The sequence below is a fragment of the Ruditapes philippinarum genome, unplaced genomic scaffold, assembly GCF_026571515.1.
Source record: "Ruditapes philippinarum isolate M1 unplaced genomic scaffold, ASM2657151v2 ctg9168_1_1_1_1, whole genome shotgun sequence".
Classification (NCBI taxonomy): Eukaryota; Metazoa; Mollusca; class Bivalvia; order Venerida; family Veneridae; genus Ruditapes; species Ruditapes philippinarum.
In genome coordinates, this window is record NW_026865840.1 from 1,804 (window position 1) to 19,152 (window position 17,349).

General features: G+C 35.5%; 1 protein-coding gene and 1 long non-coding RNA gene across 2 annotated transcripts; one reads left to right on the top strand and one right to left on the bottom strand.

The window, feature by feature from the left end:
• The first annotated feature begins 6,243 nt into the window (after nt 1-6,243).
• On the top strand, nt 6,244-8,109 carry LOC132730511 (uncharacterized). The gene is made up of 2 exons (XR_009625770.1): nt 6,244-6,342; nt 7,805-8,109. It is a non-coding gene; the product is annotated as an uncharacterized LOC132730511 (long non-coding RNA).
• Nucleotides 8,110-10,011: 1,902 nt separating this feature from the next.
• On the bottom strand, nt 10,012-16,219 carry LOC132730509 (uncharacterized). Its single transcript, XM_060716465.1, has 3 exons — nt 15,693-16,219; nt 14,310-14,506; nt 10,012-14,225 (listed from the first exon to the last, which is right to left on the bottom strand). Exons 1-3 carry the CDS (start codon nt 16,217-16,219, stop codon nt 10,012-10,014), a joined length of 4,938 nt encoding a protein of 1,645 aa, XP_060572448.1.
• Nucleotides 16,220-17,349: the final 1,130 nt, after the last annotated feature.

Consider the following 17,349-nt stretch of genomic DNA (forward strand, 5'->3'; position numbering starts at 1 on the left):
GTAGTGTGTAAGTCATACAGTATGAACAAACATGTGTGTGTAGACTGGCCTTGTTCTGGTGGCATAAAACTTTCACATCATTACAACCTTCACCATTCCAAAGGTTAACCCAATAAAGATAAAGAAAAATATGAATGGAACATTCTCTTATACATTTCAAAACGCAAAATTTTACTTAGCACTGACATGCGTATCGTTTATTAAGTTATTATTTACAAACACAATAGTGAGTACGTTGTCATCGACAAATTTGTAAATATTGTTAATTAGAATGTTCTCAAAAAATACAAAACGTCAGACGACACCAAATGCATATTTAGAAAGCATCAAAAATACCGCGGTCGGTATGCTATAGAGCATTATTTAAAACGGCTCGGTAGAAAAATAATCACAAAAAACATACATTAGCCGAGCTAATTTGGCTCATTTTGGCCGTGTACGTTGACTTTTGTTATCACGTGATCAAAGTTGCTTACCCATGGTGACTTCCGCTTGCGAGCGAGTTATACAAGACAAACTTAAATATAGGTAAAACAGTTCAGTTAAGATCGAACATTGAAGATTTTTTTTATGAGTGGGTCTTACATGGAACAGATTTTTCCCGGTCTGCTTTTTGTGGAGAAACCTATATTTTTAAAACAATGCGATTTCTTACTTGGATTTCTCAAAAATTTCTCTTTTTTTTGTCGACTTCAAGCAACAATATCGAAGCTTTACGCAAACCCTTTTGACTCTTAAAATGGTAACTATCTAGGTAACAGAAAATGAGAAAATATTTGAAGATGAAAATATTGACACTCAAATTGCCACTGGTGATGTTTTCTCACTGTACTGTTGCATGCATAATCTGAAAAACAAGTCTTCCGTTTGCTTGCGAGGTCACTGTACGGTTGCTTGAAATGTTGTTCGCATTTCTGATCACTAGACGACTTGTTTAAAAGACGATTATTATATAATTATTGTCCCCCGCCTTTTCAAAGGGATATAGAAATAGGCTCTGTCCGTCCGTCTTTCCGTCCGTCTGTCCGTCCGTCACACTTTCGTGTCCGGTCCATATCTTTGTCATTTATCAAAGGAATTTGAAATTTTTGTTTTTTTGTTTTGTTTTGGGTTTTACGTCACATCGACACAGTATAGGTCATATCGCGACGTTCCAGCTTTACTGGTGGAGGAAGACCTCAGGTGCCCTTCCGTGCATTATTTCCACGGACCCCCATAACTTGGCACAAATGTTGGTTATAATAAGACGATGTGTCATGCGTAACAATGAGGCCCCTACCTCAAGGGTCAAGGTCGCACTTGCTCATTCAAGGTCAACATTGTCTATTTGAGGGTATATGTCGTGTCCGGTTCATAACTTACTTATTTTTCAAGGGATTTTGTAAAGACTTGCCACAATTGTTCACAATAATGAGACGATGTGTCATGTGTCATGTGCAACAGACGGTCACCTACCTCCAAGGTCAAGGTCACTTGGAGGTCAAAGATTAACATAGTCTGTTATAGGGTATATTTTGTGTCTGGTCCATAACATTTTAGCTCACCTGAGCTAGCTCAGGGTGAGCTTTAGGATCGTTGAATGTCCGTTGTCTGTCGTCCGTCGTCCGTCCACATTTGTTCGTTAACACTCTAGCGGTCATCATCAAACTTTGTCAGGATGCTTATCTAGTTGACAGCTCGGATGAGTTCGAACATGGGTCAACTCGGATTAAAAACTAGGTCACCGGAGCTAAAAATAGAAAAACCTTGTTAACACTCTAGTGGTCACATTTTTGCCTCAATCATCATTAAACTTGGTCAGGATGGTTATCTAGTTTATAGCTCGGATGAGTTCGAACATGGATTATCTCGGATGAAAGACTAGGTCACCGGAGCTAAAAATAGAAAAAAACTTTTTTAACTCTAACGGTCACATTTTTGCCTCAATCATCATCATAATAATATCTGTCATATTTTGCGGTTCGGATCGGAATATCCGTCCCGAGGTGACCCCCCATTGGGCGGTAACGAGGCTTGCCGAGTTACCGCCCATGGGCGGGTCACCAAGGGACGGATATTCCGATCCGAACCGCAAACATATGTCAGATATTTTTTCTTGCATATTCTACCATATTCCATTATATTTTAAATTCTTTATCTTTAATTTGAATGGAAATTTATATCATTACAACCGTAACTACTTTCTTACAACAGCGTATGAATGACAACTTCATTCATAACGGTAAAATGACGTCATCCTAAGCGTGCCATTGTACAGCACGCGACTCATCTGGCACCCCCCATGCCAGATGAAATTTCCGGCATGGGTAAAACTCGTGGAAACGCCAGTCTGATATGCAAGAAAACTTGGTCAGGATGCTTGTCTAGGTGATAGCTGAAATGAGTTCGAACATGGGTCATCTCAGATGAAATACTAGGTCACAGAAGTTATAAATAGAATAACCTGTCACATGTTTTACCTCAATCATCATTAAACTTTGTCGGTGATAGCTCGGATGAGTTCGAACATGGGTCATCTCGGATGAAAAACTAGTTCACAGGAGCTAAAAATAGAAAAACCTTGCTAACACTCTAGTGGTCACATTTTTGCCTCAATCATCATTAAACTTGGTCAGGATGGTTATCTAGTTTATAGCTCGGATGAGTTCGAACATGGATTATCTCGGATGAAAGACTAGGTCACCGGAGCTAAAAATAGAAAAAAACTTTTTTAACTCTAACGGTCACATTTTTGCCTCAATCATCATCAAACTTGGTCAGGATGCTTGTCTAGGTGATAGCTGAAATGAGTTCGAACATGGGTCATCTCAGATAAAAAACTAGGTCACAGAAGTTATAAATAGAATAATCTGTCACATTTTTACCTCAATCATCATTAAACTTTGTCAGGATGCTTGTCTAGGTGATAGCTCGGATGAGTTCGAACATGGGTCATCTCGGATGAAAAACTAGTTCATAGGAGCTAAAAATAGAAAAACCTTGTTAACACTCTAGCGGTCACATTTTTTTACCAATCATCATCAAACTTGGTCAGGATGCTTGTCTAGGTAATTGCTCGAATGAGTTCTAACATGGGTCATCTCTGATGAAAATCTAGGTCACCGGAGCTAAAAATATAAAAATCTTGTAAACACTCTAGTTGCTACTGTTTTGATCCAAATATCCTGTAAATTGGTCTGAACGTTTGTTTTGATGATTTCTAGGTCAAGTTCGAATATGGGCCACCTTGGGTCAAAAACTAGGTCACACTGCCCAAATATGGAAAAACCTTGTTAACATTCTAGTGGTCACATTTTTGACTCAATCACCATCAAACTTAATCAGGATGCTTGTCTAATTCTTTGCTCGGATGAGTTCGAACATGGGTCATCTCCAATGAAAAACTAGGTCACACTGCCCAAATATGGAAAAACCTTGTTAACATTCTAGTGGTCACATCTTTGACTCAATTATCATCAAACTTGGTCAGAATGCTTGTCTAGGTAATCGCTCGAATGAGTTCGAACATGGGTCATTTTGCAACAAAAACTAAGTCACAGGAGCTAAAAATAGAAAAATCTTGTTAACACTCTAGTTGTTACTGTTTTGATCCAAGTATCCTGGCAATTGGTCTGAAAGTTTGTTTTGATAATTTGTAGGTCAAGTTCGAATATGGGTGACCTGGGTAAAAAACTAGGTCACACTGCTCAAATATGGATTATCCTTCTTAGCACTCTAGTGGTCACATTTTTGACTCACCTGTCATGAAACTTGGTCAGAATGCTTGTCTAGGTAATTGTTCGGATGAGTTCGATGGGTCAGGTGAGCGATCTAGGGCCATCATTGTGTCTGATCTAGAACTTTTTCATAGTTCAAGGGATTTTGAAATAACCTGGCACAAATAGTCACAATAATAAGACAATATGTCAAGTAAAACACATGCACGCCTACCTCCGAGGTCAAGGTCACACTTATAGGTCAAAAATTAACAGAGTCTGTTAAATGGTATATTTTGTGTCCCGTCTATAACTATTAACTTTTTCATAGATCAAGGGATTTCAAAAATACTTGGCAATCACAATAATAAGACTATACGCCAGGCGCAAAACATGGGTCCCTACCTCCAAGGTCACACTTAGAGGTCAAAGATTAACATAGTCTGTTATAGGGTATAGTTTGTGTCTGATATATAATAACTGCTTCATAGTTCAAGGGATTTTGAAAATACTTGGCACAAATAGTTACAATAATAAGACGATATGTCATGCACAACACCTGCACTCTTACCTCCAAGGTCAAGGTCACACTTAGAAGTCAAAGCTTAACATGATAGATTTTTTTAAATTCCGTGTTTCATGTTCTTTCTTTAAGAAATTTATTTTTGCATTTGCAGATTTAGCATTGATCATAATTTTGGACTGAAAGTCCTGAGATCCATACCTCAATCTTTTGAAAAAGCACATTTTATGCATCATATAGACATTCCCTGAGGCGAGGGATGTTGGTAACTCTGTTACAAATTGTTGTTGTTGTTATTATTATTATTATTATTATTTTTATTATTATTATTATTATTATTATTATTATGAAATAAATAGTGTCCTCTATTAAAGATATTTTTCAACATCACGTGAAGATCCTTTGAAATAGTTATATATTTGGCAAACGTGTGTCATATACATGTCCAAATCGTTGCAACAAATTTTCCTCATAAGTAATCAGAAAAGATGGTGATGAAATTTCCTCTGGATCAGTGCGAAACAGTTTTAATGGAATGGCACTACTGTGTCACATTGAAGGTTCTATGATAACCGCCGTATGAACACATCAGCGGATGTTTCTAAATTCAAAATTTCACCATTTTCGTGTTAAATATTGAATTTTGCTTAAGCAGGTGCTAGCTAGGGGGCGTGGACGGTAACTTGCACTTTTCATTACCGTCCATGAACTGGCTCAATCAAACCGAGCCTGCAACATTTTCAATTTTGTCGTGTTGAGCTTTCTTTAGGGATTCTTTATTTCTCTATTTAAGTTATATATATAAAATCAATAATGTTGATGTTCTTGATTTGACGTTTTATTTAAATATTCACATTTACTTACTATGTTACTCTAATTAAAATGATTAATATACTTTTATTCCGTTTTTCTGCATGTTCATTCTTAATAAATCATTTTGATAGTTTACTCTTTGCTTTCATTTATTTGAACCTTCTGTCATATGTTGAATTTCTTTTTAACTATTCTACTCAGATTGCTCAAGTTCCAGATGCATGGAAAGAAGCTAATGTTTCTCCTCTCTTTAAATCGGGTGACCCTTCTTTAGTTAATAACTACAGACCCATATCCCTAATTAGTACTGTCTTTCTTTGAAAGAATTATATTTAAACACACGTTTAATTTTCTGAGATATAACAACATTATCACATCTCTTCAATCTGGTTTTGTTCCCGAAGACTCCACTGTCAACCAATTAACATATTTATATAATATTTTTGCACAGGCGATAGATTCTGGTAAAGAGGTCAGAACTGTCTTTTGTGATATAAGTAAAGCGTTTGATCGAGTCTGGCACAAAGGACTTATTTTCAAATTAAATTCGATCGGCATATCTGGTCGTCTTTCTTCTTGGTTTTCTTCTTATCTCATACAGAAGACAGAGAATCGTTCTCCCCGGTTGTAAATCATCTTTTAGTTATATAAACGCTGGTGTGCCGCAAGGGTCTATTCTTGGGCCACTGTTGTTTCTTGTTTATATTAATTATATTGTTATCAATATTAATGCAAATATAAGACTTTTCGCTGACGATACAAATCTCTTTATTGTTGTAGAAGACCCTATCACTGCTTCCACTATCCTAAACACAGATTTGCAAAAGATAACTTCTTGGGCTGAAAGGTGGTTGGTAAAATTCAGTCTCCTAAAAACAGAATCATTATTAACATCGCTTAAACAAACAGACTTATAAATCATCCTCCTATTATTATGCAAAACACACAGATAAAAGAAGTACGTAATCACAATTAAACACTTAGGTATAACTTAAACTCATGATTTACGTTGGTCAACACATATTGAATACATTAAAAATAAAGCTTGGAAAAGAATAAATGTCATGAAAAAACTAAAATTTCAACTCGACAGGAACTCACTACAAATCATATACCTATCATTTATTAGCCCAATTATAGAATATGGAGATGTATTATTTGACAATTGCGATCAAAATGATAAAAAAGAGCTCGAACAAATTCACCAAGAAGCAGCTAGAATACAGTGAACTCGCCCATTCCGAACCAGTCAAAAATGAGGATCATTTCCAAGCTTTTTAGGTCGCGAGCGTGCAGACGGCCACAAAAATCGTAAGTTATGTTTTAGGTTTATAATCGAAGCACTATACAATCAATTCAACGTTAGTAAAGCATAAAAAGTATTCTTACATTATCTGTATTTTTAGTTTGTTAAAGTGTCATATTTTTCCCATATGCGTAATCTGTCGAATGAAAATAAAATTTTCAAAATGAAAAGGCGCTTGCATTTTAGTTAATTCCCGAAACGAAACGAAATGAACATTGATAAAAAGCAAATTTTATGTGCTTTCAAGCCATAATAATCACAATACAAATAATTTTAAAATTTAAACGTAAAAGGCTGTATTACTGACATCATGTTTTTTGTGTATTCCGAATCACCTTTTTCGGCGGCACGAAATACCCAAATACCGTACACCTAAATATACCCAAATATAGCAATATTTATTTTTGTTTGTATAAAATATAGATAATGATTATAATTAGAAATAAATAAATATTTATAAGATAATATGACTTAGCCTGCTATAACTTTCTTTTATTCCATTGAAATGGGTAGTTAAGATAATAGTCTTCTGCTGCTGCGTGAAATAAGTGTTTGAAGATACATACATACATGTATTTATTATTTTGACCATCAGTATTGACACTGACCACGATTATTTGATAGAAACATTGTTTAGATATATGTATGATAGGATAAATTTCAACAATACTTATATTTCCATGGATTTAATTGATTTCTAGGCCCTTACGTAAAGTTTTCTTCCTTTTTTGTGACTTCTTTATTTCTTCGGGAATTTAATGTAAACTTCAAAAATATATGTTTTATCAACACTTACATATAATATTTAATGAGATTTAATTAAAATGTGTAGCTCTTGTATTTTCAGAAGTATTTCCATTTTGAACTTATTTTACACTATATGAAAAGTGTTATATATTTGGACCGCCTCAGTGGTCGAGGGGTTAAGAGTCTATGACTTTATTACCTCGATCCCCGGGAAATGCTTTGATAGTTAAGCACTGAGGAAGGTAATCTAGTACTGGTGTAACTTTGCAGGTTAGGAAACTACCCGCCTATATGACTAAAATACTAATGGGAAAAGGCGTAAAATGAAACAAACAAACAAAAAATTATATATTTGAGTACTTTATTAACTCATAATACAGATGTTTTTATCATTCATATACCCTTTGTCTCTTGTATCTAATTAACAAGAGCACTGTCTAGTCTGACAGCTCTTGCTTAACTTTACCTGCCTATAACCTGCCAAAAGCAGGGGATTCTTAAACATTATCCTATTGAAATGTATTTGATTTTTGCAAAATAAAAATGAAACATTTTTACATAAAATTTTTGCCACTATTATTTGTACAAAATGGCATGTAATCCCTTCCAGAGAATACTATGAAATTCCCTTCCTTCAGGTACAATATTGTACAGTGTACATGTAAAATAATTCATTATTCGTTTTATACATTCTATTTTACATATCTACATCTTTTTTAGATGGATAAACCTAGAAAAAATGCCAACGTCCAGCTGAGGTGTCTGCCAGAAATGTTAGAAAATTAAAAAAAATTACTTTAACTTCACACCAGCAAAGAAAGCCAAGGACGCTAAGATTACCAAAATCTCAAGGGAGAGTGACATTCTAGGTCTACCACATGGTCACAGACTGCTCATATGACTGCAATGATACAATATATTTCATTTATGCCAGAGGGGACGCCATGGTTGTTGTTCAGATTTTATAGTACTTATGATTTTACAAGTCATGGACATATGCTTAATATATAAATACATATTATATACATGTGTTATGTTTTACTTACATCATGGACAAACCAGTTCTCAAACCTCTAAGCATTCCTGAGTCTTTTAGTATAAAAAGAAATAAATCTTTATTCTTCACATATAAGTACACAGTCAATTGAATCTTTATTTAACATTTCTGTAAGTTTTGGCTGAAATAATCTTTAATTAACATTTCTGTAAGTTTTGGCTGAAATGAAACAATTAGAAAAGCCTGTTTTCCATCCTGAAAAAAACACAACTCCCCTACAAAACTGGCATGGCCTATTAGTTTAGCCAAAGAAGTGATTGTCACAAGACTATCACATGACATATATATATAAGTACCCTACAGGGTGCAGGTACCTGCTTTAAGATTCTGTTTGCTTCATATATTCATTTTGTTATCACATTAGTTTAACAACTCTTTAAACGTCTGCACAGCGTTAATGGCTGAATTAAAGATACTGGTGTTCGGATTTATTTTCTTAGAACATTTTCTATCATTCTAGATAGTTTTCAAAACAAAATTCATATTTTAGTTTTCACAATTTGTTAATAGCGTATAGATCTAGTTGTAGATCTATATGTAATATAATTATTCGTTCCTAAACATTGTTTTCATTTGACAGCAGCAGACATGTCCGCTTTTATGCTAACGCGTTAATGACAAAGCCACTTCTAGTAAAAAATGAACACGCAGCTCATAAATGAAAGGTTTGATAAAGGATAGGCACTTAAAGGAATGCTATATAAATAAACTGTATTTTAAACTGGCTACCTTGAATGTTATTAGAATATATCACGATTTAATATTACTTGTTGGTTGAACTCACTATTTTATGTCACTATGAACTGAATTAAGAAAAATGATTTCCGACCATTTCGTTAATTTTGCGGTGATTCGGAAAAGGCGAGTATGACCCGGATTAGGCAAGGTACCAGTCTAATTTATTTTGGAAATTCCGGTATTAAATCCAATTTAAAGGCAATTTCTTTTTGCGCTATTTTAATCGTGACATATTTATCTATATTTTAAGATATTCTTTTTAGTTTAAATAGATATTTATCGGCGTAATACAACACAAGTATAAAGATTGGTTCGGAAAGGGCGAGTCCACTGTAATTACCGGAACAACTAAACTTTAAACTTGTGTCTATTGATAAACTCATGAAAGAAGTTGGGTGGGAATCCTTGGAAAAAAAGGCTTTGCAAACATAAACTGATTCTTTTCTTTAAAATGAAAAATAGTCTTACCCTCAATGTAGTAGCAGCCCAAGAGAAGTACTGGAACTGAGATGGACCAACTGAGAAAGTTTTGTAATTGTATATATTTTATTCTCATATACTGGTTGATTATTCCTAAATGTTCCTAAATGTTCCGTCAAACTCTTTGGGCTTGCAATGATACGCAATAAACGCAAAATTATTTGTCCTTTTTTACACGGACATTCGCAATGTGCTACAAATGGCGTACAGATCAGCAAGGGACGCAACCCGCATAAAACTTGTACGACTCAATATCGTTGTCGTCTTGCCGCAGCCACATGGCTCCCCCAAATTAGTACTACTAATTTGACAAAATATACAGCAAATAGTTAATCATGATAGTAACATTATACATCACATATTTCAATTGTTCAAAACATGTCATTTACAATACAAAATTCAATGTTTAACCTGACTTAGAAACAATTACTTAAAATAGCATTACAATATATATGAGAAAACATGAAAATATGGTCATTTCTGATGAATTAGAAAGCTCAATATATTCTTCAAAAATGTATCTTTAGAAAAAATCAATACATTCTAATATGAAAAGTGAACTTATCCAAAAATATGGTCAAAAACAGGTAAAAAACACAATCCTTAAAAATACAGTGACACTGTAACCCTACAACACGCTAAAACCCTGATATTACTGTACCTTAGGCTCCTCGACAGGGATTTCCTCGGTCTCTTTAATCAGTATCAACTTATGTATCGGTCTTTCCATGTATGTGACAGGACCATTGCGTTTACCCTTGGCAGTAAGACTAGGTGTACCTATAGCAATTCTTACCTTGCGTACTAGACCATCAGGTTCTTTCAATACCTCATGTACTCGACCGAGTCTCCAATCACTCCTAGCTGAATTATCATCCTTTATTAGGACAATATCGCCTACTGACATGTTACGCTTTACAGATGTCCATTTGTTACGTACCTGTAAGTTTTGGAAATACTCATTGCGCCAGCGTGACCAAAACTCATTTAGTAAGTACTGAGTTCTACGCCAACGTCGTCTGCAGTACACATCATTCTTCTGGAAGTTACCTGGTGGCGGAAGAATAATGCTAGTTTTCATGGTAAGTAAATGGTTAGGTGTGAGAGGTGTTACAGAGAGTGGGTCATTTACATCAGTGACAGTCAGCGGTCTACTGTTAACAATAGATGCAGCTTCGTAAAAGAAAGTTCTTAAACTATCGTCATCTAACTGATTACCATGAGTATGTAACAAAGTAGTCATCACATTTCTAATAGACCTAATTTGGCGCTCCCATACGCCGCCCATATGGCTAGCAGCAGGGACATTCATTTTCCACTCAAACCAATCACAGTTCTCCTGCAAAAGAAAATCCTTAACCTTGTTGTTATCTAGTTCAGCAAGCGCAGCCATCAATTCATTTTCCGCACCTATAAAATTAGTACCTCTATCAGATCGAAGTTGACGGATTGAACCCCTAATCGCAATAAACCTTCGCAAACAATTTATAAATGAGTCTGTTTCCAAGGAGGTGGCTGTTTCAACATGAACCGCCCTACATGCTAAACATGTAAACAAAACCCCATACCGTTTCAATTCCTTTCTACCTTCTTTAATGTAGAAGGGACCAAAATAATCTACAGCGCAAAATGTGAACGGAGGAGCAGGTTCTAATCGATCAGGAGGTAAGTCAGCCATTTTCTGCCCTTGGACCATACCACGGAGCTTTCTGCAAAGAACACATTTAGAAATTACGCAAGTAACTGCAGAACTACAACCTAAAATCCATAGTCCATTAGCTCTGAGTATATTCGTAGTCATTCCTCGACCTTGATGTTGCACTTTGTCATGGTAATACCGTATTACAAGTTCTGTAATATGACCTTTTCTAGGGAGTACAACTGGGAATTTAATCAACTCTGACATTTCAGAGTGTTGAACACGACCACCTACGCGAATCAAACCATCACTATCAAGAAATGGATCTAATTTGCAAAGGGAAGACTTTCCTTTAAGAGATTTAGTTCGCAATGATTTTTCTGCTCTATCAGAAGGAATTCCAACCATAGAATGAGTTTTTAAAGTATCAAACTCTTCTTTGAAATTACCATACTGCACAACCTTAAAGATTTCAATTTCTGCTACTCGCAATTCTTCAACAGTAAGAGCACCATTCATTGCTGAAAATGTCTTAACAGAAGTGTTTTGCAACCCAATCTTTTGCATCAACTTAGTCTTATACCGGAGTGCTAATGCTACTGCTCTCTTACACCTATACCAGTCAGAGAAATATTGAATCCGTTCCAACAAAGAACTATACATAGGTATCACTGCACTAACTAGCAAATTTTTAACAGATTTCAATTCTGGATCATCAGGACACACTGAAAATTGTGTGTTTACAGCAGCTACTTCTGGTTTCCAAAGAAATTCTGGCCCATGGAACCACATTGGATTTTTAGATAAATCTACAACAGATACGCCTCTAGAGGCTATGTCAGCTGGGTTTTCACCAGAAGTGACATATTTCCACTGGTCTGGGCTAGTATGTTCCTTTATTTGCTGAACCCGATTAGCAACGAATACATGAAATCGCCTTGCCTCATTACAAATATATCCAAGAACTACCTCACTATCTGTCCAGAAAAAGTGCTTTAAAACTTCAAAACCAAACTGTTCTTCATTATCAGAAGCCATTCTTTTCATTCCAAAGTTCGCACAACCAGGGGATGATGTTGCTCCAAACAAATGTACCGTCATTCTAAATTCTGAGGGATTCTTTTCAAGATTTTCATCTTCCCACCAAAGAAATCTAAGATAATCTCTATGAGTCTCACAAACCTTGAACTGATGAAACATTTTCTCAACATCACACATCAACGCAATAGGCTCCTTTCTAAACCTACAAAGAACTCCTACTTGCTTATTAGTTAAATCAGGACCTTGGAGAAGATGCATGTTAAGACTGTGACCTTCAAATACCGCACTACAATCAAATACAACACGAATTTTATCCAGTTTTTGAGGGTGATAGACCCCATGGTGTGGAATAAACCATGTACAAGCACTGGCATTATCAGTTGAATCTGGGACCCTTTCCGCAAAACCATTGCTAATAAGATCTCTCATAAAGTTGAAATAATGATCACGTAATGTTGTATTTCTTTCTAATCTATGCCGCAGAGAATTTAACCTTTTTAAGGCCATAGATTTATTATTTGGAAGTACAGGATCCTTACCCTTGAAAGGAAGTGGCATTTCGTAATGACCATTTTGAAAGCAGATGTTTTCAGACAGCTTAGATAAGAAGAGTTTATCTTCCTGAGAAAGCTTATCGCCAGTTATTCCTAAATCACAAAAATCATGTTCAAGGACACGCAAAATATCACTAGATACAACTTCCTTGACTTTAGTACGCAGAGAAAACATGACCGTGTTTTTGTGATTATCACTCACTGATAGAGCTGAAGGAACTTCATGACAGAGAACATGATGACTTAGCCCAATACTATCATTTTCAACACAATCAGAATCTATAGTTCCAACTATAGTCCATCCCAAATCAGTCTTTTGAGCATAAGGACCATTACCATCTGGTGTTATAACCTCTCTAGGAACTAAGGCTTGAGGACAATTATAACCTATTAACAATCCAATGTCAGCCTCCATTAATGGCACTAATTTGTCTGATATGCATTCTAAACTTAGACACCTTGCATGCTCGGGTGTTGGGATATGGGAACGATTGGCTGGCATAATTTCCCTTGTGTAGGCGATAGGCAGAGAGATTCGTATCTGATTATCATAACCTCTTACCTGTAGGCCTTTAACTCTTTTACTACTGACTGTTTTATTTTCAGCATGTAAGGTCGACAAAGACAACTTGACATCAACACCGGAAAGACCTAACGCCTCACGTGTACTGTCCAACATAAATGTGGTGTCTGACTGAGTATCTAATAAGGCATAAACAAGCAATTCCTTTTCAGGATTATCACAATGAGATATGAACACAGGAAGAATCATAGAGCATTTACTAGACTGACAGACATTACTCAAAAATGCAGCACCAGAATAACTTATTGGTTTAGGTGCACTCTTATCTGTGTCAACTTTGTCAGAAGACTTGGTAGATTCTGACGCACTTTCCCTTTGGGAATCTTTCCGTTTTACATCACCATGTAATGAAGTGGGGTGACTTTTCGAACAGACGTTACAAGTTTTTCGCTTTCTACACATTTTTGATACATGACCACTTCGCAAACAGCCAAAACAAAGCCTTTTCTCCTTTATAAAAGTTTTTCTGTCTACAACAGATTTCTTAAGAAATGAAGCACAGACATCAATATTGTGTGGCCCTTGACATAACGGACAAGAAATGTTTGGAAATGAACTTGAACTACGATTTGTATCTTGTGTGTGTGACAGATATGAACGACCTTGAGACTTGTTCTCTTTAGATGAAAGTTTCATACCCCTGTCACAGGGTGAACTGAGATTACCCTTCACAGAAAAGACAGATGTCACAGGATCAGAAGCTATCCTTGCTTCTTTTGAAACAAAATTAACAAATTCTTTAAAGGATGGGAATACCTTGTGTTCTTCCTGAATTGTGGCAGCAATTCTATTCCATCTACCAATCAACCAATCTGGAAGCTTGGACAACAGTTTTCGATTTTCACGGCAATCATTCAACACACTAAGACTTGGAACACTGTTCATTGCTGTGAGGCACTGTTTCATGAAATCTGAAAATTTAAGCAGCCCAGAGGCATCTTTAGGCATAATTTTTGGCCAAGATTCGAGTTTATCACGGAACGCAGAAGCAATTACAAAGGGATCACCATATCTCTCATTGAGCAATTTCCTTGCATCATCATATGCATCTTCAGTAGATAACAGAAAATAGTTTTCTACTACTTATCTTACTGGGCCTCCTAGATATTTCTTTAAGTAATGAATTTTTTCACCATCTGGAAGATTTCTTTTATCTATCAATGCATTAAATGCTGCTTTCCATGCAGGAAACTGGATAGGATCACCATAAAAAATGGTAGGTTCAGGTGGTGGTAGTCTACTAAGACTTACCTGGTCAGCAAGCACCTTTGCTAAATTTGCAATTTCTTTCTCATTTGAGTGGTCAGGGTCATTATTAGTGGCAGGTGTACTGGTTTGAATACCAACAGAAGGGTTTGATACTACATTCACATTAGGGACAAAAGGGGTAACTGAAGGGTTTAGATATGTTTGAGTACTGTAAATCCGGTATTTTTCGCGATGTTTTAATTTTCGCTATTATTCGCGAATCGGCCGCGTCGCGAATTCATGATACCGCGTAAATTTTATAACATAACATTCATTATAAAAAATAAATCTGATGACAACTTTTTTCGAATTATGATCAAGTTTTTATAATAAATACAATAACTGAATGCAAATAATTCATATGTGCAAAGTTTTATTTACATCATAGTAACGATTTGAAGGTTCAAGATTTTTCCCATTGGATTTCCTTTTTCCTAATGAATGCTTGCATGTAAAACACAAAAAGAGACAATATCAACAAATTTTGCACTTTACAGACAAATGTGAACACATATTGTTTAGATGACAATAGATTTACGGTAAAACAGTGATCAACGGAAATTTTCATACGGTAGATAAAGTATTATAAACAAGTATATTACACCTTCTTACAAACATTTAACGTTTTATCAAACACCGTATTTGCAAACAAAAATCAATTTTGACAAATGATTAAAAAAACCGTTCATAATAAGTCAATTAGATGTATGTTGTTAAATTTTGCATATAAAATAAATAAATAAGATCCGTCTCTTATCAACACCATTAACATTTACCATGCATAAGAGCGACACAGTATAGGAATTAACTTCAACCTACCCTGTTATATTGCGAAAATGAAATCCAAATAATCGCGAATATAAATTTCTGACCCTGCCATCGCGAATTCATGAATACGCGAAATAGTCAGGGGTGGGTTTTTCGCGAAATAAAGATCACGCGAATATAAAGTGATTTACAGTAAGACCATCTGTACCAGTAAGTTGACTAGAAGTATTATTTGGCACTGTGAAAGATGGCATAGCAATGACAACAGGATTAACCGCTGAAGTTTTGCTCTCTAAAATAGTAGAGCTATGTCTCTCAACAAAATCATTTACATATTCTTTTTTTACTACTTCGGGTGCTAAATCCTTCAACCAAGGATCAATTTTGTCTGAATTACAATATATTTCTTCTAACGTAATTCTGCAGTAGCAACTTCTTTCCTTTTATCAATTTTAATTTTTTCAAGTTCTGCCTTACACCTTAATTCAGCATCTATTTACCTGAGTTCAGCTTTCAATTTAGCCTTACGAATAACTGTATCAGACACATGAGAAACATTGGATCTCCTAGATAAACGAGACCTATTACTATGAGAAGATCTATTCGACCTACCTTCAAGTTGCTGATTCTCGATTTCCCTGATACGCTCTGCAATAGATTGCATAAGCTGCTGATGATTTATCTCAGTGGTTTCAAACTTTGATATTTCTTCAGAAACATCTTCCTTTAAATCTTGCAATTCAAGAAATACACTAGACAATTCATCAAAAGAGGCTTGAAGAATGTCTCTATGAGTTCTCAATGTTTGCATGTTGTCAGAATCAGACAAAAGTACATGCAACTTATTTGTGTGTGCCCGCCAGGCAGACAGACAAGACCTAAAACCCTTTTCTTTAAGATCAATTTGATACTCACGACCTTTGCTTGTTAGCTTCCGAGTGCGAGCTTCAATTTCTAACTCTTCTCCAGTGTCACTGTTACCTTGAGGCAGAGAAATGTCTGAGTTTTTACCCTCTTGCTCTGACATTCTGAAAAAATACTTGTAAAAGAAGACTAGACAATAATTATTTAGAGAAATGACCTTTTAAACAACTTAAAACTTGATACGCAAACTTGTTCCGTTATTATTAAAGTTAAACCTTAAAACTAAATAATACAATATAATGACCTTTAAGTTTATGTTAGATATTAAAACTACTAAAAGTGAATGTAGAAAAACAAAGTAAAATTCACCTTTAGCTTTCAATTAAAAGAATAAAAATTTTAAATGTTAGAATTTGTGGATAAAATTGAATTACACTTATATATGCTTTAAATAGCCTCACAATCAACATATGCTAACGACAAAAACCAAACGAGATATTTGACACACCAACAATTCTTTGCTATTGTTTATCTTTTACGTGGCAGGGCAATCCCGACCTACGCAAATAGCAAATGTTCAAATAGGAGTGCGTGGCAGAGCAATCTCGGCCTACGCAAATGTTTATGCACAGTCAGTAATTATCGTCTTGCAGATATTAGCAAGCCAAGTCTGCGACAATGTATATCCTGGATGAATTCCATCTTTAAACAAGCTGAAGTTGATGGAGTAACGAGCCTTGTGACCTTTCTTCTTTCTACTACGTACCAAGTCCTGGTTTAACCTTGGTGAATGTGAACCAACATCAGTATTCAGATCATCAATGAACTTGTTTGCCTCGTCTATGTATTTATTTAGCTTTTCATCATCAGATTTGAAGTGTTCAGGATTTGGATGGCCTTTAGATTTGTTCCACAACTGGATCGAATAGTAAGGTATGTGTAGAAAAGTAAGTTTGACTTTACAACTTGAACATAAGTCTTTGATTTTCAACAGCTGAGATTTAGAGAGTTCTAATCTGTCAGATTTTTGCAAAGAAATGTACCTTTTCTCTTTCGATGTGAAGTCACAGGTACCAATCCAAACGTACAGACTTATTTCTTTGTGCTTGGTAACCAAGTCCTTGAGGTGCGTATGAAGCCAACTGTATGTGTCAACCGAGGTCGCACCACTCCTACAGAAACATTCAATTTTACTAACTGTACTGTTGCCCGTAACAGCTTTCAAGTACCGTCCTTTACTGTCACTTATGGACTGGTTTACGTTTTAAAGAACAGTCTTGTACTTGGAATTTC